This window comes from Natator depressus, chromosome 20, assembly GCF_965152275.1.
Source record: "Natator depressus isolate rNatDep1 chromosome 20, rNatDep2.hap1, whole genome shotgun sequence".
NCBI classification, from domain to species: Eukaryota; Metazoa; Chordata; order Testudines; family Cheloniidae; genus Natator; species Natator depressus.
The window spans coordinates 22,583,600-22,608,329 of NC_134253.1; the positions used below are offsets into that span (position 1 = coordinate 22,583,600).

The following is a 24,730-nucleotide window of genomic DNA, read 5'->3' on the forward strand; positions in this document are numbered from 1 at the left end:
TGATCACTACCCGTTGAGCCCGACAATCTAGTCAGCTTTCTTCTATCCACCTTATAGTCCATTCATCCAGCCCATACGTCTTTAACTTGCTGGCAAGAATACTGTGGGAGACTGTGTCAAAAGCTTTGCTAAAGTCAAGGAACAACACATCCACTGCTTTCCCTTCATCCACAGAACCAGTTATCTCGTCATAGAAGGCAATTAGATTAGTCAGGCATGACTTGCCCTTGGTGAATCCATGCTGACTGTTCCTGATCACTTTCCTCTCCTCTAAGTGCTTCAGAATTGATTCCTTGAGGACCTGCTCCATGATTTTTCCAGGGACTGAGGTGAGGCTGACTGGCCTGTAGTTCCCAGGATCCTCCTCCTTCCCTTTTTTAAAGATGGGCACTACATTAGCCTTTTTCCAGTCGTCCGGGACTTCCCCCGATCGCCATGAGTTTTCAAAGATAATGGCCAATGGCTCTGCAATCACATCTGCCAACTCCTTTAGCACTCTCGGATGCAACGCATCCGGCTCCATGTACTTGTGCACGTCCAGCTTTTCTAAATAGTCCCGAACCACTTCTTTTCTCCCCCTGCTGTGCTGCCCAGTGCAGTAGTCTGGGAGCTGACCTTTTTCGTGAAGACAGAGGCAAAAAAAGCATTGAGAACATTAGCTTTTTCCACTTCCTCTGTCACTAGGTTCCTTCCCTCATTCAGTAAGGGGCCCACACTTTCCTTGACTTTTTTCTTGTTGCTAACATACCTGAAGAAACCCTTCTTGTTACTCTTAACATCTCTTGCTAGCTGCAACTCCAGGTGTGATTTGGCCTTCCTGATTTCACTCCTGCGTGCCCGAGCAATATTTTTTTACTCTTCCCCGGTCATTTGTCCAATCTTCCACTTCTTGTAAGCTTCTTTTTTGTGTTTAAGATCAGAAAGGATTTCACTGTTAAGCCAAGCTGGTCGCCTGCCGTATTTACTATTCTTTCTACACGTTGGGATGGTTTGTCCTTGTAACCTCAATAAGGATTCTTTAAAATACAGCCAGCTCTCCTGGACTCCTTTCCCCCTCATGTTATTCTCCCAGGGGATCTTGCCCATCAGTTCCCTGAGGGAGTCAGTCTGCTTTTCTGAAGTCCAGGGTCCGTATTCTGCTGCTTTCCTTTCTTTCTAGTGTCAGGATCCTGAACTCGACCATCTCGTGGTGACTGCCTCCCAGGTTCCCATCCACTTTTGCTTCCCCTACTAATTCTTCCCGGTTTGTGAGCAGCCGGTCAAGAAGAGCTCTGCCCCTAGCTGGTTCCTCCAGCACTTGCACCAGGAAATTGTCCCCTACATTTTCCAAAAACTTCCTGGATTGTCTGTGCACCACTGTATTGCTCTCCCAGCAGTTATTAAGGTGATTGAAGTCTCCCATGAGAACCAGGGCCTGTGATCTAGTAACTTCTGCGAGTTGCTGGCAGAAAGCCTTGTCCACCTCATCCCCCTGGTCCGGTGGCCGATAGCAGACTCCCCCCACGACATCACCCTTGTTGCTCACACTCCTAAACTTAATCCAGAGACTCTCAGGTTTTTCTGCAGTTTCATACTTGAGCTCTGAGCAGTCATACTGCTCTCTTACATATAGTGCAACTCCCCCACATTTTCTGCCCTGCCTGTCCTTCCTGAACAGCTTATATCCATCCATGACAGTACTCCAATCATAGAATCATAGAATATCAGGGTTGGAAGGGACCCCAGAAGGTCATCTAGTCCAACCCCCTGCTCGAAGCAGGGCCAATTCCCAGTTAAATCATCCCAGCCAGGGCTTTGTCAAGCCTGACCTTAAAAACCTCTAAGGAAGGAGATTCTACCACCTCCCTAGGTAACGCATTCCAGTGTTTCACCACCCTCTTAGTGAAAAAGTTTTTCCTAATATCCAATCTAAACCTCCCCCATTGCAACTTGAGACCATTACTCCTCGTTCTGTCATCTGCTACCATTGAGAACAGTCTAGAGCCATCCTCTTTGGAACCCCCTTTCAGGTAGTTGAAAGCAGCTATCAAATCCCCCCTCATTCTTCTCTTCTGCAGACTAAACAATCCCGGCTCCCTCAGCCTCTCCTCATAAGTCATGTGCTCTAGACCCCTAATCATTTTTGTTGCCCTTCGCTGGACTCTCTCCAATTTATCCACATCCTCCTTGTAGTGTGGGGCCCAAAACTGGACACAGTACTCCAGATGAGGCCTCACCAGTGTCGAATAGAGGGGAACGATCACGTCCCTCGATCTGCTGGCAATGCCCCTACTTATACATCCCAAAATGCCATTGGCCTTCTTGGCAACAAGGGCACACTGCTGACTCATATCCAGCTTCTCGTCCACTGTCACCCCTAGGTCCTTTTCCGCAGAACTGCTGCCTAGCCATTCGGTCCCTAGTCTGTAGCGGTGCATTGGATTCTTCCATCCTAAGTGCAGGACCCTGCACTTATCCTTATTGAACCTCATCAGATTTCTTTTGGCCCAATCCTCCAATTTGTCTAGGTCCTTCTGTATCCTATCCCTCCCCTCCAACGTATCTACCACTCCTCCCAGTTTAGTATCATCCGCAAATTTGCTGAGAGTGCAATCCACACCATCCTCCAGATCATTTATGAAGATATTGAACAAAACCGGCCCCAGGACCGACCCCTGGGGCACTCCACTTGACACCGGCTGCCAACTAGACATGGAGCCATTGATCACTACCCGTTGAGCCCGACAATCTAGCCAGCTTTCTACCCACCTTATAGTCCATTCATCCAGCCCATACTTCCTTAACTTGCTGACAAGAATACTGTGGGAGACCGTGTCAAAAGCTTTGCTAAAGTCAAGAAACAATACATCCACTGCTTTCCCTTCATCCACAGAACCAGTAATCTCATCATAAAAGGCGATTAGATTAGTCAGGCATGACCTTCCCTTGGTGAATCCATGCTGACTGTTCCTGATCACTTTCCTCTCATGTAAGTGCTTCAGGATTGATTCTTTGAGGACCTGCTCCATGATTTTTCCAGGGACTGAGGTGAGGCTGACTGGCCTGTAGTTCCCAGGATCCTCCTTCCCTTTTTTAAAGATTGGCACTACATTAGCCTTTTTCCAGTCATCCGGGACTTCCCCCGTTCGCCACGAGTTTTCAAAGATAATGGCCAAGGGCTCTGCAGTCACAGCCGCCAATTCCTTCAGCACTCTCGGATGCAACTCGTCCGGCCCATTGGACTTGTGCACGTCCAGCTTTTCTAAATAGTCCCTAACCACCTCTATCTCCACAGAGATCATGTGAGTTATCCCACCAAGTCTCTGTTATTCCAATCACATCATAATTCCTTGACTTGGCCAGGACTTCCAGTTCTCCCTGCTTGTTTCCCAGGCTTCGTGCATCTGTATATAACCCGTTGATCGCCCCTCTTTCTCAGTATGAGGCAGGAGCCCTCCCCTCTCATGCACTCCTGCTCGTGCTTCCTCCTGGTATCCCACTTCCCCACTTAACTCAGGGCTTTGGTCTCCTGCCCCCGGTGAACCTAGTTTAAAGCCCTGCTTTCTTAATCTGGGGTAACTGCTGGAGATGATGGAGTTGCTCCAGATTTTGCAGGGTGTAAATGAGAGGCGAATCTGGCTTTAAAAAATAAGAACTCAAGACCGTACAGGACAGGACTTCAGAGGAAAGGAGTCTGGTCTTAAGGAGGAGACTGAGTGACAATGATTGTGAAATGCTCAGGGAGGTTTGAAAGGCTACAAAAGCAGAAAGTGCAGTAATAATGGGTGACTTCAACTAGCCTCATATTGACTGGGTAAATGTCCCCTTAAAGTCTGATACAGAGATAACATTTCTAGACAGCATAAATGACTGCTTCCTGGAGCAGCTGGTCCTGGGAACCCACAAGGGGAGAGGTAATTCTTGATTTAGTCTTAAGTGGATCACAGGATCTGGTCCAAGAGGTAACTATATCTGAACTGCTTGGTAATAGTGACCATAAAGTCACTATCCCATCCTTGTAGGGGGGATAATACCAAAAAATCCCACTACAGTAATGTTTAACTTTAAAAAGGGGAACTACACAAAAATGAGGACACTTCTTAGAAATTAAAAGGAGCTGCCACAAGGGTTAAATGCCTGCAAGCGGTATGAGACTACTTAAAAACACCATAATAGAGGCTCAGACTAACTGTATACCCCAAATCGCAAAAGACTTAAGAGGACCAAAAAAATGCCATCATGGCTAAACAGCAGAATACTGAAGGCTGTTAGAGGCTATGGGTATGTCTAACTGCAATTAAACCCCCCCCGGCTGGTTCATGCCAACTGACTCAGGCTCACGGGGTTTGGGCTAAGGGGCTGTTTAATTGCAGAGTAGATGTTCAGGCTCTGGCTGGAGCTTCAGTTCTAGGCCCCTGCAAAGTGGGAGAGTCCCAGAGGTCTGGGCAGCTTGAGCCTGAAAGTCTACACCACAAACAGCTCCATGAGCCCGAGTCAGCTGGCATGGGCCAGCTGTGGGTGTCTAACTGCAGTGTAGACATACCCAAAAAGACACCTTTTAAAACTTGGAACGCAGATCCTGGTGAGGATAATAGGAAGGAGCACAAACTCCAGCAAGGTATGTGTAAAAGTATAATAAGACGGGAAGAAATAATTTGAGAAGCAACTTGCTAAAGATGCAAAAACTGACAGTAAGATTTTTTTTAAGAAACAGAAGCCTGCCAAAAAGGCAGTGGGGCCACTAGATGACCAAGGTTTTAAAGCAGCGTTCAGGGAATACAAGGTCATTGCAGTGAAGCTGAATGAATTCTTTGCATCGGTCTTCACTACAGAGAATGTAGGGGAGATCTCCTCATCAGAGCTCTCCTTTTTGGGCAACAAATCTGAAGTGCTGTCCCCACACTGGTGAGTCAATAGCAGAGGTTTTAGAACAAATTGATAAATAGTAATAAAAGTTACCAGGACCTGATGGTATTCACCCAAGAGTTCTGAAGGAACTCAAATACAGAATTGCGAACTATTAACTGTAGTATGTAACCTATCACTGAAACATGCCTCTGTACCAAATGACTGGAAGGTAGCTAATGTAAGGCTGATTTTTAAGAGGGGCTCAAAAGGTGATCCTGATAATTACAGGCCGGTAAACCTAACTTCAGTCCCTGGCTAATTGGCTGAAACTATAGTAAACAACAGAATTATCAGACGCATAGATGAACACGATTTGTTGGGGGAAGAGTCAACACAGCTTTTGTGAAGGGAAGTCGTCTGTAAAGGGAAGGTTTCAGAGTAACAGCCGTGTTAGTCTGTATTCGCAAAAAGAAAAGGAGTACTTGTGGCACCTTAGAGACTAACCAATTTATTTGAGCATGAGCTTTCGTGAGATACAACTCACTTCATCGGATGCATACTGTGGAAATTGCAGAAGACATTATATACACAGACACCATGAAACAATACCTCCTCCCACCCCACTCTCCTGCTGGTAATAGCTTATCTAAAGTGATCATCAAGTTGGGCCATTTTCCAGCACAAATCCAGGTTTTCTCACCCTCCGCCCCCCCACAGACAAACTCACTCTCTTGCTGGTAATAGCCCATCCAAAGTGACCACTCTCTTCACAATGTGTATGATAATCAAGGTGGGCCATTTCCTGCAGAAATCCAAGTTCTCTCACCCCCTCACCCCCCTCCAAAAACCACACACACAAACTCACTCTCCTGCTGGTAATAGCCTATCCAAAGTGACCACTCTCCTTACAACCTGCATGAATGGCCCTTCCCAACAGGATAGGATAATCATATTCAGTAAATCATAATCTTTCCAATGATCTCTCACGTGGTCCATCTTGCATAGAACACATCTTAGTTATGCCATAATCCTATCATAACAATATCTCTATGAAGAATATGGGGGCGTAGTGTCACAGTAAGAGTTCTTGAAAATCTGGCCCTGCAATAATGCTTTCAAAGCTCTTTGCGACCATTAATTAATTAAACTTCAACCCTTTGAGCTAGGTCAGTATCACCACCTCCATTTTATGAGGGAGAAGTTGAGGCGCGGAGAGGGGAAAGGACTTGATCGATGTCAAAGCTGGGAGTAGAACCCAGCAGTCTTGATCCCCCCACTCCTGTACTTTAGTCCCAAGCTCATCCCTTCCATGTGCCCCAGGCATCTATCTGTCTGACCATCAGAAGACAGGACACTGGGCTAGATGCAGCATTGGCCTGACCCAGCAGGGCTGTTCTTGTATCTTCTTTTATAAAGATAATTCCAGCACAAGCCTTTTCTGTATCGGGTCTTTTCTCACACACCTTCCTCACTCCACCGGCTGATGATTCTACTGCTCTATGATGCTTTTGCCCTCTAAAAATATCTTTATTTTCTCCTGTTCTAATGGACAATTTTTCAGAACTAACGTGGATGTCTATAGCTCTTGCTCCTTCTACCCTGTTGCTATTTCAAACGCACCCACAGGGGATGGGAAAATAACTCTCACTGCCAATATATGTCTGGGACAAGTGCCATCCACCTGCCAAGATATAGATCACTGCAAGTGCCCAAACACCTCCATCGTGCTGTAAGTCTGACCCCTTGATCCGATTCCAAGTACCAAGTTTGTACAGGCTGCGTGTGTGAAACGTGGGCCAGATTCTGCTGTCACTTATACGGGTGTAAATCTAGTGTAATTCTACTGGCTCCAGTGGATTTGCCATGATGTAACGGCGATCATAGCGTGGTCATTGCTTTCCACATGTGGGCTGAGCACTGAGGGAGGAGAAGCAAACTTGAGTCAGAGTGAAACATGCTATCGTGGGCCCTGAGTGAATGGAATGCAGAACTGTGCTGCACGTTACACCTAACAAGGTGGAGCAGATTACGGGGCTATGTCTGCCTTGGTTGAGAAGTTCCATGAGCGTCTGATGGCCAGGCACAGACTGAGGCTGTTTATGTTCCCAATTAGCAGGAGTTAAGGGATAAAGTTCCCACATACAGCACTGGAATGTGGTTACCCTTGAAGGGGGGAAGGAGTGGAGTCTGCCCCAGAAGAGGTCTCCAGTCTCTGAGTTCACCCTGTACAGAGGGAGGGGCCCCTGCTGCAGCAGCTCTCTGCCTTGTGGGCTGTGACTGGCTCTCCCAGACAAGGATTTTTGGTGTGTGTCTCTTCCCTGCTTTCTGCTCCATGCCCTTTGGAGCTTGTGGATTTTGCAATGCGCGTCCCATTGGCATTAGCAAAGGCTAGGAGGAAAGGGCTGAAGTCTAGTGGCCCTTCCTTTGGTGCTTTGAAGGCTGCAGAGCCCACTGTTTGCTGGCATCAGGCCTGTACTAACAAGGCCATGTTGTAGGATCTTTCTTATAAACAGCTCTGCTACTTTCACCTGCCAGCCTGGCACTGTTCTTCTGATGAGTAGCTTAACAGTGATCTGCATGTGGGGATGATTGGGAAGGAGTTGGGCTCATGCCTTTGTTTGCTTCTTTGAAAGTTCATCTAAAAGTTATTTTTCCCCACTTAGTTCACCCCCTCCTCTAAAAATATCATGACTATCTAGCCTTCTCATCCTGTCTTATGCTACAGTCCTCATGGAGGACCAGAGAGCTAACCTGGGAGCTTTCTCAGCCCTTAATAGAACAGGTTGGGGTTTTGGATGAAGGTGCCAAACAGTTACCAAAGAACGTTCCTTCCCACTGTTTGTTAGGCTTTCATGTTAAATCGCTGTTGTGCAAAACCAAAATTTTCAGTGGTCTGAATGCAAATCACTTCTCAGTGCTCAGGTTTCACGTCCTTGGTGCTTGTGATGTAGTCCTCTTACAAGTTCTCTATCCATTGGGTCTTCCAGGAAAAGCTGGTAGATTAGACCCAAACTTCTATTGTTAATTTATCACCCCAATTTTTTCCTTTTAAAGAAGCCGTGTACCCCCCCAGTCCCCACTTTTCTATCCTCCTTTGCTGTAATGTACAGGATTCACTGTCTTCTACAACTTTTGTTCTCTCCCCTCATTTGATCTGATCTTTCTGGGGTCCCTGCTAGTGGGGGAAGATATTTGGGTTTGCACCCCCACATTCAGCCTTCAGAGTTCTCCCTGTCTCTGCTCTTCCGTTTGGTGTGTGGTCTTTGTAGCCTCTTAAAACCAGATTCTTACGGGACAGGTGCAACCGGTGGTAAAATGAATTGAATCGTGGAAGGATCTGTGCAAGGGAGGCTTTGGCATTAGAGGCTAGGGAATTGAGCATTGCATGACTCCACTGATATCCAGGAACCTAGAGAAGGCTGACTGTGGTGTAAATCCTTTTTAGGGTACTGGCCTCTGAACAACTCAAGGACTGTGACTGCTTCTGGAGGGGCGCCTTGACCAGCCCCTCTTGCTGCCAGGAGGGGTGTCATGAGTGATGGTGCTTCCAAGATGGGGAGAGCTGGAGACTCCTCTAGGAAGCTCCAGAGGGGATCTGGCCACCACTTAATTTACCAAGAAGTGTCTTCTGAACCAAGCACTTTACAGATTGGTCATAGCTTCTCTGGTTGGTTCTTGATGCTAAGGTCTGCTCGCTGCTACAGCTAGTGAGGCGTCTTCTGAGTGGTCATTGTCACAGCACTAAAGCAACAGTGGCTGTCTGTGTCTGTCTCTCCTCATTAGAACGTCCTTTCTGGTACCTGTCAAGGATGTCCTAGAAACAGCAGCTCTACAGGTGCTCTGCCAAAGCAGGCCTAACCCAGTGCTGGGTTTCCCATGGGTGGGGCCCCTTCCATTTTCGGTCGCCAGTTCAGTGGAACTGCCTCTGGGACCCTCTGCTCTAACAGATCAGGGTAAATGAGGCTTTTAGAGATGCAGCTTCCTGATGGCCAGACAGCCCCATGCAGGAGCACTGAGTGCGCAACACACTCCCTAGCCTAAGGGGACATGGAGTGCTAAAGGGGGCTAGGGTGAAGCTGTGTTTCAGGTGGAAGAATCTCCTGCCCTATGGTAGCTGTGCCGTGCACTGACAGCCACTAGCTGCTGACGTTGCAATCCTCCAGCAGAAGAGTTCCTTCACTGTCCAGCCGTTGGTGCCCCACAAAGGGAATGCTGCTCCTTTAGGAGAAATTCCCCTGTGCGGATGAGACTGTCCCTATATTAAAGCCCCCACATGCACTGACCATGAGATCCAGTCCATATCCCAGAGATGGCTCGTGCTTCTTACAGGAATATGATAAGCTCATCTCCTCATTCAGTGTTAACTAGAAGAGAGCCTGGTAAATGGGGAAATAGAACTCCATCCCCATCCCGGCTGTCTCCTGGGCCTCGTCTCCACTCTGGGGAATAGCCCCAGTTCAGGAATTGGTGTCGCTGACCATTAAGCACAGACAAGAGCATGCTGAGCTCTGCATCTGGTTCTGAGACTACACATGGATTCTAGGTTCTGCTCCCAGCATGCACTGAGCCGCAGCTGCTTGACGCTTTACCACATGCTATGCCCTCCACTTCTGGCCAGCTCTTCCCCTAATAAACATGGGTGAGGCAGCCCACAGCTTCCTGGGGGCTTTGGCTCTCTGCCCCACAGCACGCACTGTTCCAGACACTGTGTGCCGAGCCTAAGATCCCCCTGCAACCAGTGTCCGTGAGAATGGCCTCTCCCCAACCATCCCTGGATTCTGTCCTTCCCTAAGAACCTCCTTCTCTGGGTCCTGGGAGGATTAGTATTCAACATACTGAGCATGCTGGGTGGGCCCAGCAGCCAATCTCTCTCAGAAGCCCACATACCAGACGCTCCCTTCTAAAGCATGTGCCAGTTTTGCTGTCTCCATCCTGGGGAGCAGCAGTGTTTCCAGTGGTTAGAGCCGGGGGTGGAAGTTGGCAGATCTGGGTTCTGTTTGTGGCCCCGCCCTGACGGATTGTGAAACCTCGGGTATATCATTTTGTGCCTCAGTTTCCCCCTCTGTGAAATGAGGATAATGATACTGACCCACCTTTGAGATTCTCAGATGAAAAGTGCTGCCTAGGTGAAAATTCCTGTCTTCACTTGTGGGGCAGCTGGCTCCTCCCCAGACACCTGTTTGTCCTTCCTAGTCACCAGCCTGGACTTTGGAGTCTGAGTCATAGTGTCAGCCATTGCTGGAAAACCACAGTCCATCTGTACAGTAATAGCATGTGCCATTCACAACAGAACACTTTCACCCTACCCCCGCCTATGGTCTCTTAAATAATTACAGCAAGCAGAGTTTTAGGCCCTGGGCTCACGATGTGTCTGATTATTGGCAAGTTAATTACTTGTTCATAATTACTCTCTGGTGTTAAGAGGCCAAAGCAGATGGCTTGATTTCAGATGGTGCATGCTGCTTTCTAATTCGCTCCAAGCGAGCTCTGTGACTGGGAATCTCTAAGGAGAAGTTGTGCAAGAGGAGAAATAACTACATGTGCCCAATTGATCCTGCTCGCAACCTTTTAGCTCAGGAGTTCTCAAACTGGGGGTCGGGATCCCTCGGGGGGTCGGAAGGTTCTTACACAGAGGGTCAAGAGCTGTCCGCCTCCACCCCAAACCCTGCTTTGCCTCCAGCATTTATAATGGTGTTAAATATATAAAAAGGCATTTTTAATTGATGGGGGATTCGCACTCAGAGCCTTGCTATGTGAAAGGGGTCACTAGTAAAAAAATTTGAGAATCGCTGTTTAGCCCATCTCATTGCCAGGGATATGTACCCTGCACATATGCCTGTGGCTGTCTACCACATGCTGTTGCTTCTGTTGGGAACAGGTTAGACCTGTTTCGAGGTTCTTGCAAGGAACCTCAGGCAGTTAGTCCAGACTCAGGGTAAACTTTCTCAGTACCCAGATTGGTGAGCCCAGTCTGTGCAGCGGAGCCCAGCCTGACTGTGTTACAGTTAGCAGCTTTTTTTCTGTAGCAGGGAGTTGTTTAGCAGGGATGTCCCTTACCTTTCTGTGACCAGTGGGCTGCTCCACTGTCCCTCCGCTTTGCTCTTGAAATGAGCATGCTTTCTGTCTCCAGCTCCGTCTACAGTGGAGAGCCTCTTCTTTCCCATGGGGATCCCATAGGCGGCCTGCAGGGTCATGGTGGCTTGAGATCGAGTTCTCTGATTCCAACCACTTGCTGATCCAAGCTCTCTTGATCTGTGGCTTTGCCCGACCCCCTTCTGGTGTACTAAGTCCCCCAGTCTGTCCCTCATGTCCAGAGTCGGCTGTTTGTATTTTCAGATGTTGACTGGCTCAGCAGTATCTGTCCTGCTGCTACCCCTGCATGAGATTCTTGTTGTTTCCAGGGTTTAGAGGCATATGATAAACTGCCCTATCCTCTAGAGCACAGCTTCTATTAATACACCTGCTTGGACTCAGTCCTTCCCATCTGCTGAGAGTGCAGAACACGCTGTCCCTGCCCCCTGCAAGCAGCCATGGGCCGCATCCTTACAGAGCGATGGTTTCATGGAGACCCATCAGGAAGGAGAGAGGCTTTCTCCCCTTCTGTTTGTGGATGTGGCTAGGAAGGGGGCTCTGAGGGTGAGTGCTGGGGGGGGAAAGGGAAGGAAAGGGTGAGTTACAGACAAACACATTCGCTCACGTGCATCTCTGTGCCGTTTTGATCTGATTTTTTGGTAGTGTTCCCCTTGAATTTAAAGCCTTTCCAGTCCATGCATCAGGGTCCCCTGAAGCACAGACTTGTGTGTGTTATCTTGGAGACAATGAGTTGTTCACATGTTGGGGAGCCTCTGGGTGCCTCTGACACAGTCCCTGACCCTTTCTCTCCCAGCTTGTCTAGGGGCAGTTTTCAAGAATCCACAAGCTCAGGAATTTGTCACCTTCTCCACCGCTTCAATGCAAAGTGAAAATAATCCCAAGTGTCCCTGGGGAGTGCAGCAGGAAATGGCACTCTCTGCCCTCTGAATTCTGCAGATACCCAGAACTCCCCGACAGCTGGGAGAGGGCTAACTGAACGCCCCCGTGGCTGTGAATTTTGAACTGTTTAATAATAATTAATGGTTCAGAATGGCAATGAGTAGAAGCAGCAGGAGGAGAGAAACTGCTAGTTTTTTTTTATTCTGTAATCTTTGCCTGGGCATTTAAGGCCTGTTTTTTTTTTTCTGAGGCGCTGAGCACCTGCAAGTCTGGCTGAAGTCAGTGGGAGCTGAGGCAGATTCAGAACGACTGCAAATCAGGCCCTAAAACCTTTACAGCCAGTAAATTGGCTTATTCTTATTTGTGTTTATAGTAACACCTAGAGGCTCCAGCTGAGATCAGGGCCCCATTGTGCTAAACCATGTACAGACACTGAGGCTAGGTCTACACTATGACCTTACATCAGAATAACTATGTCACTCAAAAATCCACACCCCTGAGCAATGTAGTTATACCGACCTAAGCCATGTTAATAGGAGGGCTTCTCCCGTTGACCTAGCTACTGCTTCTCATGGAGCTCGATTAACTATGACAGGAGAAGCTCTCTCAGTGGCATGGTGGCATCTCCGCTGAAGCGCTACAGTGGCTCAGCTGCACTGGTGCAGCGCTTTAAGTGTAGACCTGCCCATAATAAGACACCTCCTCTTCCCAGATAATCTATAGACCAGGCAGACAGAGGGATGGAAAACAGAGGCACAGAGATTGGAAGCGACTGCCCAATGGTTACGGAGCAGGTTGGTGACAGAGCAAGGAGTAGAACCCAGATCTCCTGAGGCTAGTCCTAGATGGCTGACTTCATCCATGGGAGAATCAATAACTTGACCTCTGCTCTGGGTTTCCTCCTGCACTCACAGCTGATGATGCCTTTTTTGGTTCAAGGCTGTTGGGAATCCTTCCTGCAGCTACCAAAGGTAGAAGCTCCTGTAATAACCCCTTGCTGTGTTCCAAGGAGACCGGCTTAGGTTTCCCCTATTCATCTCTTTCCACCATGTGCACTGAGTTTGTTGTGGGTAGGAATATGCCATAGTACCGAGGGTCAGACTTCTTTTCACAGAGCATGAGCCCCTGCAGCTTCTATTGGCTGCACCTCTGAAAACTTCACTGTGTTGTAATTTCGTGATCCCCAGGTTGGTTTCAGGGTCTCCAAGGGGGGAGAGGAAGAGCTATATCTTCATTATTTAAAATACATAACTAGTGCTGTGTCTTCTCAACATTTGAGATCACTGCCACCTCCTTAAGTCCCTGAGAGATGATCTGCACACATAGGTGACGACTTTTGCTGGTGCTGGTGGGTGCTCGACTCCCCTCTACGTCTGGGCCCCGCCCCGACTCCGCCCCTGCTCCACACCCATTCCAACACCTTCCCCAAAGTCTCTGCCCCTTCCCCAAATCCCCACCCCGGCCCCGCCTCTTTCTCACCTCCTCCCCTGAGTGAGCTGCGTTCCCGCGCCTCCCCCCTCCCTCCCGGAGCTTGTTATGCTGCGAAAAAGCTGTTTTGCGGCGGCAAGCACTGGGAGGTAGGCGGAGAAGCGGGGATGCGGCGCGCTCAGGGGAGGAGGCGGAGGTGAGGTGAGGAGGGAGGGGAGCTTGGCTGCCGGTGGGTGCAGAGCACCCACTAATTTTTCACCGTGGGTGCTCCAGCCCTGGAGCACCCACTGAGTCGGTGCCTATGACTGCAAGTTTCCAGCTACTCCAACAGAATGATTGAAACTTAACGGCTGCACATCACTCAAGGTCTAAAAGGTCCATCCCATCCTGGACCCAAGTTTCCATGCTGCGTGCTCTGAACTCAAAACCAGGCCTTCTGCAGCTCCTTTTAAAAATGCAGTGTTAATTCAAGTGTAAACTGCCCACAGACTTCTCACTCTTCTGTGCAAGCCAGTTCTAACTTTTAGCTAGTTCTCAGAAGTTTGCCTAATTGCCTGGGGAGAGAGTGGGACATGTTTCATATGGTAATGGCATTTAGTTTTTGCTCTCCGCAGTGCAGTCCCTGTTCTATTGCTCACACACTGTGTGTTGCAATATTGTAGACATCCATGCTCCTAGCAGGCAAGCCTCAGACTGGCTAATTGATGCACAATGTCATATCCCGCACTCTTAAGAGTAAGAAACAAATACTTCTTCTTTTGGGGAAAAATCCCTAACCAGGCTTAGCTTTAGGAAAATGCCTTTCTGCTTAAGCCAAGGGTCAGCATCACCTGTGTTAGCAGCACCAGAGCCCTAGTGGAGATGGTTTGTCAGCTGGTTTGGGTGCGATAAGCATAATCTCTTCTAACCCTCCTCAGAGGAGATCTAAGATGCCTAGTGATGAAATGCCAGTGGGAGCCCATCTCTGCAACAGTGGCATTGCTGTAATATTTCCCTGGTGGAGTTGAGGCTCTAATCTGTCAGTACAAAGCTTCCAATGGTCTGATTTGTTGAAGGGGGGGGGGGTGCATTAAGAACAGGTGGGGAGAGAATAGGGAAATCGGGAGAATGCAGTTAAAGTGAAAAAATATACTGCATTTAAAATGCAGTGAGAAGAATGAGCCAATGGTCCTTCCAGCAGAAGATCTTTCCAAATCCAGGGCCAAGCTTGTCATGTGTGCACCTTGGAATTCAGGAATTGCTGGACTGGAACAGACCTGGAGTCCATCTAGTCTTGGGTCACGTCTCTGAAGTTGGTCAGTGCTAGCTGCTTCAGAAGGCATAATGTGTCTATACTATACCTACTGTAATGCCATTTCCTGGTGACGGGGATGGAGATGTCTGTGAATGCAATGAGCAGCTTTTGCCTTCAAGCGGGAGGTTTTAGCCTAGCCACTGCAATTTCAGAGGCAACTCTTATAAATGCCTAGCCCTGTATTTTAAACCTGCTGGCCCCTTTGTCTCAATTATATCCTGCAGCAGAGAGTTCCACAGATGAATTATGCATGCTATTCTTTTAAGTAGCACAGGGAAATCCATCTGTCTAATGGGTTGATACAAACAAAACCATTACCGAGCACCATAGGGGAGATGACTGTTTTAGTTCATATCTGTATAGCACTTAGCACAATAGATCTTCCTTTCTGATTGGGCCCTCTATGTATTGCTAGAATACTGACAAATAGATCTCCCAGGAATGCAAACTCTTGCTGATGTGAGATTAGCACCTGATCGGCTCCTGGGTGCTTGTGGGTACTTCAGGACAGAGACGCTTTCACCAGGCTGGGTATGTTGTAGCCTGCAGTGGCCCATTTAATAACTGCAAAGTCTGAAAGTGACTAACAAATCCAGGCGAATGCTGGGTGGTGTTCATCCTTTGGGGTGTTGGCAGTGCCTTTAAAAAGCCCCTGGTAGAAGCTGCTTGCTTGTGAGAAGCTAGGCTCTGTTTTATATTTAGCTGGATACGGTAGTGATTCACCTCCCTGTGCTATCAGGTTACGCCTCCGAATCAGCCTGCAGAACAGATCTCTGGTCTCCGGGCTGGGTCCCGTTCATGGGCTGGCCCCTGGAATCCTCCCAGAGCAAGGGGAGATCTCACTGAGCCTTGGAGAAGCAGCTCCCTCAGGAATCCACTGACTGGGACAGCCAGGGCAAAGCTGCAGGGTTGAGTCCCTGGCTCCACTCGCTCCCTGGGGTTTGCTTGGAAAAGTTGTGGAGAGGCATGGACCCGAACGTGGTGCCCCTGGAGGGGGGCCAGCCCCTCCTGATGGGTCTGAACGGCGTCGGGCTCAAGCGTCACCCCAAGGCCAAGAAATCTAAAAAGGCTGTTCTTTTCTTTGAGGTGGAGATCCTGGATGCCAAGACCAGGGACAAGCTGTGCTTCCTGGATAAGGTAGGCCTGTGCCCTGGGGGCTGGGAGGGGGGTGGCTGCTGTGGTTATTGTAAAGATGCCTCCCGGACCCTGAGTCATTTCTCAGTGCGGGTGGGATTGTCCCTTCCAGAGTGAAGCATGCTCTCCCCTCCCTTAAAGCCATCCTGAAGCTCCCAGGTTCAGGGACCCTCCTCTGCCTCCCAGCTACAGCCCCAAGGCATGTGGTCATGAGCGATGGGTGCCAGAGCGTGACACTGTGCAGCCAGGTCTCAGCCTTGGGCTTCTGAGCAGCGGGGCTTGACCACCTCGTCCCAGCAGAAGGAAAAGCCTTTGGTGCACCAAGGCCCTTGTCTTTATCCCCTTACGTGCCTTGAGAGGTGCGTGCTGCCTCTGTTCAGGGCTGGGAGCCCCACTGCCTTGCTGAGCGGGGCCTGGGGTTTTCGGTGTGTTCAGAGTGAGCGAGCACGGGTAGGGACAGCCTTTCAAACGGCGGTTGCTGTGTGGGAGTGGAGGACTCAGGACTCTGACTGTGAGGGACACAGCCGGTTTGAGCCTTTTGCAGGCTGGCAGTCGTTACGCACCTTGGTTGAGTTTGCAGAGTCTGGGCCCAGTGCCTAGCAGACAGGCACCCGCATCCCAGAGAGCTGCCAGTGGGAGTGGCCCTCACTGGCAGCCTCAGCAGAGAGGGGTAGGGGATGTTGGCGTAGGAACAAGCGCCACTGTGCGTGCTGCCCAGACTGCGAGTACACACAGGCCTTCAGGGCTGTAAATCCAGCATCTTTTGTCAGCCTTAACAAAATACTCCCACCGGGTGCAGGCTCAGATGGAGGGAGCCCCAGCCATGTGGCTCTGGCACCTTGGCCACATCTGGGGCTGAATTTTCATTCTGAAGAAGAGTAAATACACTCCTGGCCTGCCTGACTTTGCATGCATTTCAGGCCTGACCTGTTTACACAAATGTGGGTTAATTTGCACTGAGCTGGCAGTGTGTGTTCTTTGTTTTCTTTCTAAGAAAACCCCCACAAACTCTCGGTTTCTGTAGTTTAACAAGTGCCTACAGTCTGAGGTGCTTGGTGGAGTTACAGTGGCTACAGAGAATGTAGCCTAGCCTCGTGCAGTCTGGCCGTTTGTGCTGATTCCACCTGCAATGTGTTGTCCTGTAACCACTTTATCAAATGAGATGGGGAGCCAGCGGGATCTGATGGCTAGAACCTGGGAGGGAGACTGGGGTTCTAACCCCAGCTCTGCCGAAGACTTGCTGTGTGATTTGGGGCTAGTCCCTTCCCCACTGTGTGCCTCAGTATCCCCCCATAAAATGCGGATAATACTACTCACTCGCCTTCATAAAGTACCTGGTCTGTGCAAAAGTGGAGACCAGTTCCTCGGAGCCAGGAAGTGCCTTCCTTTTTGGTTTGTACAGCACCTAGCACAATGGGGGCCTTGCTCCTGATTGTAGCCCCTGGATGCTGGTGCAGCATGGACAGCAGTAATGATGACAGGCACACGTGTTTAACGGGTTAGCCACGGGACCAGTCTCCCAGGGAAGGGGTGGATTCTCTGTCTCTTGGTGCCTTTGAGACAGGCTGCCTTTTGGATGATGCTTTAGCCAGACAAGTTACTGGGCTCAGTGCAGGGTGACTGACTGCCGTTCTGTGGCCTGTGATAGGCAGGTCCGATGAGAGGCTCTAATGGTACCTTCTGATCTTGACACTACGAATGAATCTCTGATCCTGTGGCCTTTTGTTGGGCCACCTGCCAGGGCCACCTGCCAGGCGCGTGGAGTCTCCTCTCCAGCCCAGCTACCGGAAAGAGGTGACTGGCTTTGTGGTCAGTACAGGGGGCTCGGTCCGTGAGAAACTCCTCTACCTGAGAACTGCCACCTCACTCAGCATCCCTAGGAAGGAGGCCCAAAGGTTGCGTCCACTGCACTTGTGCTACTGTTCCCTTCCCAGCCTGTGGACACCCAGACGATCTGCAGCAGCCGAGGTGTAAATACCTCTTCTGCCCCATCACCAGATGCAGAGAGGCTGTAGTGTTTAACTAAACATGCCAGAGCTGCCCAAACCTTACTGCGGTTCCTGTGTGTCCTTCATAGTAGTTGGTGCCAGCTGCCCAGCATCAGAGACCAGCTCTCCCAGATCCTATGAGACCCACTTCTGTTTCCCCCTCCGCAACCTGTTCTGAGCTGTTCCTTTTCCCTCTGGAGACCAATCTTTCTGTCCTGCCACTGCAGATCTTCTCTGTTTCTGCCACCCACCTAGCTGCTTCCCATTTCAAGCCCCACTTCTCTGCCGGCACCCATCAATCACTTGTGCTTGCCCTTACCAAGCTGAATCCCAAAGCAGGGAGCAGCCTTGTCCATGCCCCCAAATCCTAGCTGAATTGACTGACTGCCAGAGCATCAGCGAAGGTTTGGAGTTCCCTAGGGGCTGCCCCTGTGACACCTGCACGGTCGCACTGACAGCCACTGCTGGGAGACAGGTTTTCTCTTGCCTCGGGGAGGGAAGGGCTTTGGTCAGAACCAGAGCCACGCTGCTGCCCGTGCTGACTGAATCTGTCACCTTGATGGGGTGTCTCCCGGTTGCTGGCTGCCATCTGGGGATCACCAGACACCGCCAGCACCACGAGCCTGTGACTCCGTTAGCGTTGCTGCTTTGAAGCGAGCTTCCCCTCATGCTTTGCAGCATCTCCTGTGCTCAAGCAAAGGAGAGATTAGTTCATGAGCTCGAGCATTGTCCTGCCAAAGCAATTTGCTGTGAAGTGTCTATGGGGGAGTGAGCGTTATAACAACCCCTTGCTCTTATCTAGCAGTTTTCATCCGTAGATCTCCAAGCGCTTTACAAAGGAAGGTCAGGAGCATCACCCCCATTTTACACATGGGGAAACTGAGGCACAGAGCAGGGAAGTGACCCACCCAAGGTCATTCAGCAGGCCAGTGTCAGAATCAGGAGTAGAATGCACAGATGAGCCCCAGTCTAGTGCTCTATCCAGTAGACAGCACTGCCTCTCCTGATGTCAGGAAAGATTCCCCATAAACTCAGCAGGCTTTGAAGTGCAGCAGTACTGAGGTCAGCAACTGTGCACAAGGCACCATAGGGCCCCCAGGCCAACTCTCTCCAGGCCCAATCCTGTGGGCAAACTGGCGTTGGTGGTTTAACTTTGTGTCTGAGCGGGTCTGATGCCCCTCTCTGAATAAACCCGGTGTGAGTTGTAAATCCATTCAGACTGGCAAGGAGGAAATGGGAAAACGAAATATAGAGATGTGATTAAAATAATCCTGCAATGGGAGTGATCAGAACTTCTTTGTGTGCTTTGTGCCCAAGAGGCTACCAGGGGCATCAGCAGTAAGGCCTGAATCTCTTCCCTCTACTGAGCTCTGGGCTGGGCGGGTGGCCCCTGGGACTTCACTGCTCCCTTTGCAGGTCACCCACCAAAGCCAGGAAGCGCTGAGTTTCAGACCTCGTTCTGTCATGCCTACATATGTGGCAATGCAGCAGGGATCAAAAGTCCATGATCTCCTGTACCATTCAGGCCACCATACCTTGCAGAGGCACAGTGATTGGGATCCCAAATGTGGCTTTTTGTGGGTCCTCTAAAGTGCAGTCTTAAAAGGCGCCCTGCAAAGGAAATGGGCAGGGCCCCTTTTCTCTGCTGCTTTTAATGAAAGGGTGTCTCTATTCAGTTGAATTATAGGTTAAATATTCAGATCTCATCCACCCTGGGTGACTCTGGCTTACGGGGGGGTCTGTGGGCATTGTGACAACCCAAGTGCCAAGGAAGTGAAATCTGCTTAACGGAGAGGGGAATTAAATCCTAGACTATTTAAAACTCTTTGGTTTTGTGGATACCTCTTCAACAGTCATCTGGGAGAAAAAAAATCTCTTCCTCAAAGATTCAGCAGCCCTGTTTTTTAAGATTAATTGATATTAGAATATTAGATTATTTAGTCTGACCCCTTGTATAACGCAGGCCAGGGCATGTCGTCCACTTCTCTTCATATTGAGCTCAATCAATTTGTATTTGACTAAAGCATCTTTCAGAAAGGCCTTCAGTTCTGATCCGAAGCCATCAAGAGATGGACCATCCACCACTCCCCTTGGGAGTTTGTTCCAATGCCCCCCCCCAGTGTTTAAAGTAAAATGGTGCCTCCTTTCTACTGTGAGTTTGTCTGGCTACAGTTTCCAGCTGTGGGTTCTTGTTCTGTCTCACGCCGCTTGCTGGTCAGCTAGCTGGGACCTGCCGCAAAAGCAGACTTGCCTCACCTCATATTTAATTTTTTTTAAAAAGGGCAGAAAATTTATTTAAGACGAACCAATAAAACATCTCCATTTCAGAGCATTTCTGTCCCTCCTAGAGAAGCGAAAAAGGGCACAACCCTCGTGCTTTCCCTTTAACCCGTCAGATACTGCCACCTTCCGAACTGTCAGGCTGCTGGGGAAGGTGGGGGTCTCCCCTGTATTACTGTTTTCACTTGGCATGAGGGTGCCCTGGGTGTGACCCTGGCTGTACAGTTTGCGGGGGTGTCTTGCCATCTTTTGCAAAGGAACCTCGTGGTTCCCAGCATCTCTGTGAGCAGCACAGACTTGAAGCAGCCTGGCACTGGAAACTGAGATGGGGGAGGACGGCATCTGAAACTTTCTCCAGCCCGCCCTGGACTTTCCACAGGGCATTGTGAAGTAGCAATCGTGATTCAGAAGGAACATCCTGATGCTGTGGAGGCAGCAGACCAGTGAAGCCATCAGCCACCTCCAGAGAGAGAACTCCAAGCAGGTCCCTGCCAGCAATAATTATCAGCCCCCTCCTGCGAGGAGCTGATCTCCATGTTACTGTGGAAGAACCAAGGCACACAGAGGAGGTGGCACAATGAATCAGTGGTAGAGCTAGAGAAAGAACCCAAGAGTCCTGACGCCCTCCCAGTCTACTGCTCTCTAATCACTAGCTAACCTTGCCCTCAAAGGAACTGAGGAGTAAATCTTAGCGTGATTTAAAAGGGAGGCTCTGCTCTGAAAATTGGCTGTAAAAATGGCCTTTCTGTACTGCACAGCTCTGTTCCCTGTGTGTGTGTATCGGACAGAGTCAGAGTTCCTGCCAAAAATAACTTCTGGCTGCTTCTTGCTCCTCTTACCCCTGAAGAGTCAACACAGCTGCGGGAAAGGCAGCCAAAGTCTGTGCCTTGTGCATCATCACCAGAACTGTTCCAATCATTCACGCCTGGACAAACTGCTAATGCGTTGGCATGGGTGTTGCTGAGGGCAGTCGTAATGAATACTAGTGATGCATGAGAGGGAAAGAACCAGCTTGATTCTCTGATCCCAGGAGGCGGGGTCTAAAGCCATCTTGTGTCGTGAGCCTGTTGGACCTGGAGTCGCTGAGAGATGGTGGCTGTGTGGCTGCATGGGGCCATCTTACAGAGTCCCTTTTCAAAGCAGAACTGCCCTTTCAGGCCCTTCAGCTGTGGGTGTCAATCTCCTACTGACCTCAGTGGTGGTCCTGCCCACAGAACTAGGGCAGGGGATAGCCTTATAGCAGAGCACTCTGCCCAGGATTGGTATGGAGATAGGCTCGGTCCCCTAGCCAGTGCCCCATTTACTTTTTTCTTTTTTTTTTTTTTGCACTGTGCCAGGTGATTGAAAAGGCATTAAGGAACCCATGAGCTCCCACAACACATTCTGCCTTGCACTGAATGTGGCTTTATTTTACTTGTCCTGATTGTTGTGTGCACCCTTTGTCTGGATACACAGAAGACAATCTCAGGGACGCCGTGTGGCCTAGGTACAAAGGACAGGGCACTGCTGCCATCCCACTCTATGAACAGTGGCTCCTGGCACTGCCCTGCCCAACTCCCAAGGGTGCTGCGAGGAGGATTGACTAATCCCTGGTTGCAGACGGGGTGCGCTGCAGACGTGCTAAGCGGCCTCGTCCATATGAGGAGGATCTCTGACGCTTAGTCACTTTGCTGATTTGTAAATTTCATTAGCCCGGCTGAGTCTAATCCCACATTAAACTTTCAGCCAGGCTGGGCTCTCGCCATTGTCGCAGGATGTAAACCCCTGGCCCACGTTCTGGAGTACTCGCAACACACAGTCCTGCGAGGAGGGCCAGAAAGACTCCTCCTGGCCCCACAACGAAATGCACAAGTCCAGTTCTGCTCTGAGCAGCTTCTGTTTGTTTGGGTTCCTTTGACTTACGCTGGCTGGCTGGAGAGCTTTCTCAGGCGGGAGCCTGGTCTCCCCACTGTGGGAGTGGCTGTCAGCTGTTGTAGACACCCTACACCAGCACCTGATTGGATTAGCTGGGTTTGCAGTGGCCACAACCTCCTTAAATGTAAGTGTCTGGTCCTGCGGTGATTCACAGAACACCCTTTAGCCAGGCACAGTCCGCATTTTGGGATCCGCCCAGGGAGGACACTGGGACTGAAGGTGGGAGGGGTTCTAGGGGAACAGAAGGTTCCCAGGAGCTGTGTGTGAAAGCTGTCACTCTCAGTGAGAGAAACGGGAGGAACCAGCGCGAGGAGCAGCAGAGTGCTGATCTGTGACCAGCTTCACCCAGCTGCTGACATGCTGTGTACACAGTAATACTCAGCACAGCCTCGCATCAGACCCATCGGGGAGCGGGGCGTGGACTCCATGCCTGCCAGGATCAGGCCCAGAGCTAGCGTGGGAGAACAACCCTTCCCTTTGAAACCATTTTCTTAACTCGGCGTCTTGCAAACCCTGACAGCAGCTGTGCTTCGACCTTTGTACAAGGACTATCAGAGCAATGGCCCAGTTAGTCCAGTATCTCAGCTGCTTCAGAGAATGGAGCAGAAAACACCCCAGTGGAATTACTTGCCCTTGAAAGAGGTTCCTTCCTGAGCCCTGTGAGTTGGTGCTGACTGCTATTAGATGTGTTACAGTAGCAGCGAGAGGCCTGCTGTATTAATTTAGATGGAATAAAGGGGCCCAAAGAGTCAAAGGTGTTGACATGATCTGTCATTGTCCAGCATTAAACAATGTTAAACAAGGGATGGGGTTTGGCAGAGACTTCAGCCTGCATAGTACCATGGCAAACATGCCATTAACAATCCTTTTAACGTGGTATTAAAGCTAGAGAAAAGAGGGAAAAACAGTTAAAGCATTTAAAATGTAAAGTAGTAAGCTAGGCTTTCATTTCAACAGCGTCCCTTGTTCCCTTCCCCTTTAGTGGGATAGAGTTTTTAGAAGGAAAAACCCTCTTGTCAGACTAGATGGTATCAAAATGGTGATAACTGCCCTTTGGGGGGAAAAGAGAAGAAGTGAGTTAAGAATGAGCTGGAGCTGTTGGTAAAGCCTGATCTCATTTCCTTGACACCAAAACAAGACAAACACACAAAAGGGGAGAGAAAAGAACAGCAAAGATAGCACATGCAGCTTCGGTCTCTGGGGTTGGCTCTCACTTGCTGTGTCACTGCTGGAGAAACACGGGCCCAGCAGATGGTCTGATTAGCCACTCTAAGACCTGGCAAACTTGTACCAGCATTGGGCAGTTATGGGTGATGGGCATTGTGTTTAGTTGCCTCTCTCTGGTCACAGACTCATAGTTGTGTTGCAAAATAAGCAGTTGTGGCCAGCTAAGCCAGACTCTTATTAGATAGAAGGCAAAAGAAGTGAGAGAGGAAAGAGAAGAAATAAGGTGGGGAGGGGGGACAAAGGGTCACATCCCAAGTGGTATTTGGGATTCAGCCAGAGCTGGTGGAGTTGGCGATGTCATCTGGCTCCTTCTCTCTGGCGTGGTCTAGTAAGGTTCAGAGTCCTGGGAAATGGTGCAGGTGGCAGCTCACTCAATAGCCAATTTTTTCTCCCCAAAATCTTTTTTTGAGGACCCCAAGGGAAATGGTGGGTGGAATAGCCCAGCCCCTCGTTATTTTGTCCACCGGTTAGACTTGGTTCGTTCACTGAATTCTGGTCCCCCTCTTTTTGTGTTTCCCAGGCATGATCTTAACGGTCCTTGCATTACCTCGAGAGGCCTTTTTGTTTGGATAACTCAGTGTGTCTCTCTTCTGCACCTTTTCCCATCAGCATACATTGTTATAGGTTATTGTGACATCTTATGAACTTACGCTGCCTTTTAGAGAGGAGCTCCCAGTTAGGGTACACTTGTAGGCCCAGTTATTACAACAGACCCCAGCTGAGATCAGGGCCCCAGCTGAGATCAGGGCCCCATTGTGCTGCATGCTGCACAAACACTGGGGCAGGGATTCTCTCTCCCTCTAAGAGCTTCCAGTCTAAGTAAACAAGATAGGTTGGGTGAGGAGGAAACGAGCACAGAGAGGGTAAGTGACTGCCCAAGGTCACATGGCACGTCAGTAGTAGAGCTGGGAGTAGAACCCAGGTGGCCTGTGTTCCTACCCTGTTCACTAGCTCGTGCTGCCTGTACCACGCTGCAGCTGGAGGAGAGCTTGTGTATCTGTTTTCTATTTACAGAAGCCCAAAGCATCAGGGCACCTCCCAGCCCCCTCCCTGGGGAGCAGTTTGCCTGGCTGCCGCCACTGGAATCCCTCTAAGGTTTTATTGGTTGCTTTGGTCTGGCGGCCAGGTCAAGCTCCTTCCGGCTTGTGCACCATGGTCCAAACTGTGAACCGCATTCCGACCGCGGAATCTCTATTCCTGGGGCAGCGCGAGGCCCATGGAGAGCCTGGCTCGACCTTCGAAGCTTGCTGGGCATTTGTGGCACTGGCAGCAAAGAGAGAAAACTATGAAACAGCCCGTTGTATTGGCAAGCTCCAGAGGCAAACACAGGGACCCCAGTGCTGCGCTGTCTCTTTGATCAGAGCCCTGAGGGTCGAGCAGAACCTTGGCAGAGTTCACTGAGTCTCTTCCCAGACCCCGGGTGTAAGGTTATGGGGGCTGGGAAGTCTGTAGCCAAGCTCCTGCTGATGTCCGTGGCAGCGGATCAGACCCTCACTCTGTGCCCCTAGGTCTGTGGTCACTTCTGTCTGCTTCTCTGCAGGTGGAGCCCAATGCCACGATCGCCGAGATCAAGAACCTCTTCACCAAGTCCTGTACGTATGGAGTGAGCTCGCTTGTGTCGGCCCTGCACCCCCACTTCATCAGACTCCCCCCCGCTCACTGCCCC

The 24,730-nt window shown here is 49.9% G+C and overlaps 1 protein-coding gene across 2 annotated transcripts in view; it reads left to right on the forward strand.

The window, feature by feature from the left end:
• Nucleotides 1–24,730, forward strand: part of TECR (trans-2,3-enoyl-CoA reductase) — a 47,923-nt gene that overhangs the window by 12,767 nt on the left and 10,426 nt on the right. The window contains exons 2-3 of one of the 2 annotated variants that reach the window (XM_074934751.1): nt 15,608–15,658; nt 24,605–24,656. In XM_074934751.1, the coding sequence (XP_074790852.1) occupies nt 15,608–15,658; nt 24,605–24,656 (103 nt within the window). Of the gene's footprint in view, nt 1–15,472; nt 15,659–24,604; nt 24,657–24,730 lie in introns of those variants that run through there. The other variant, XM_074934750.1, reaches the window with a different exon arrangement.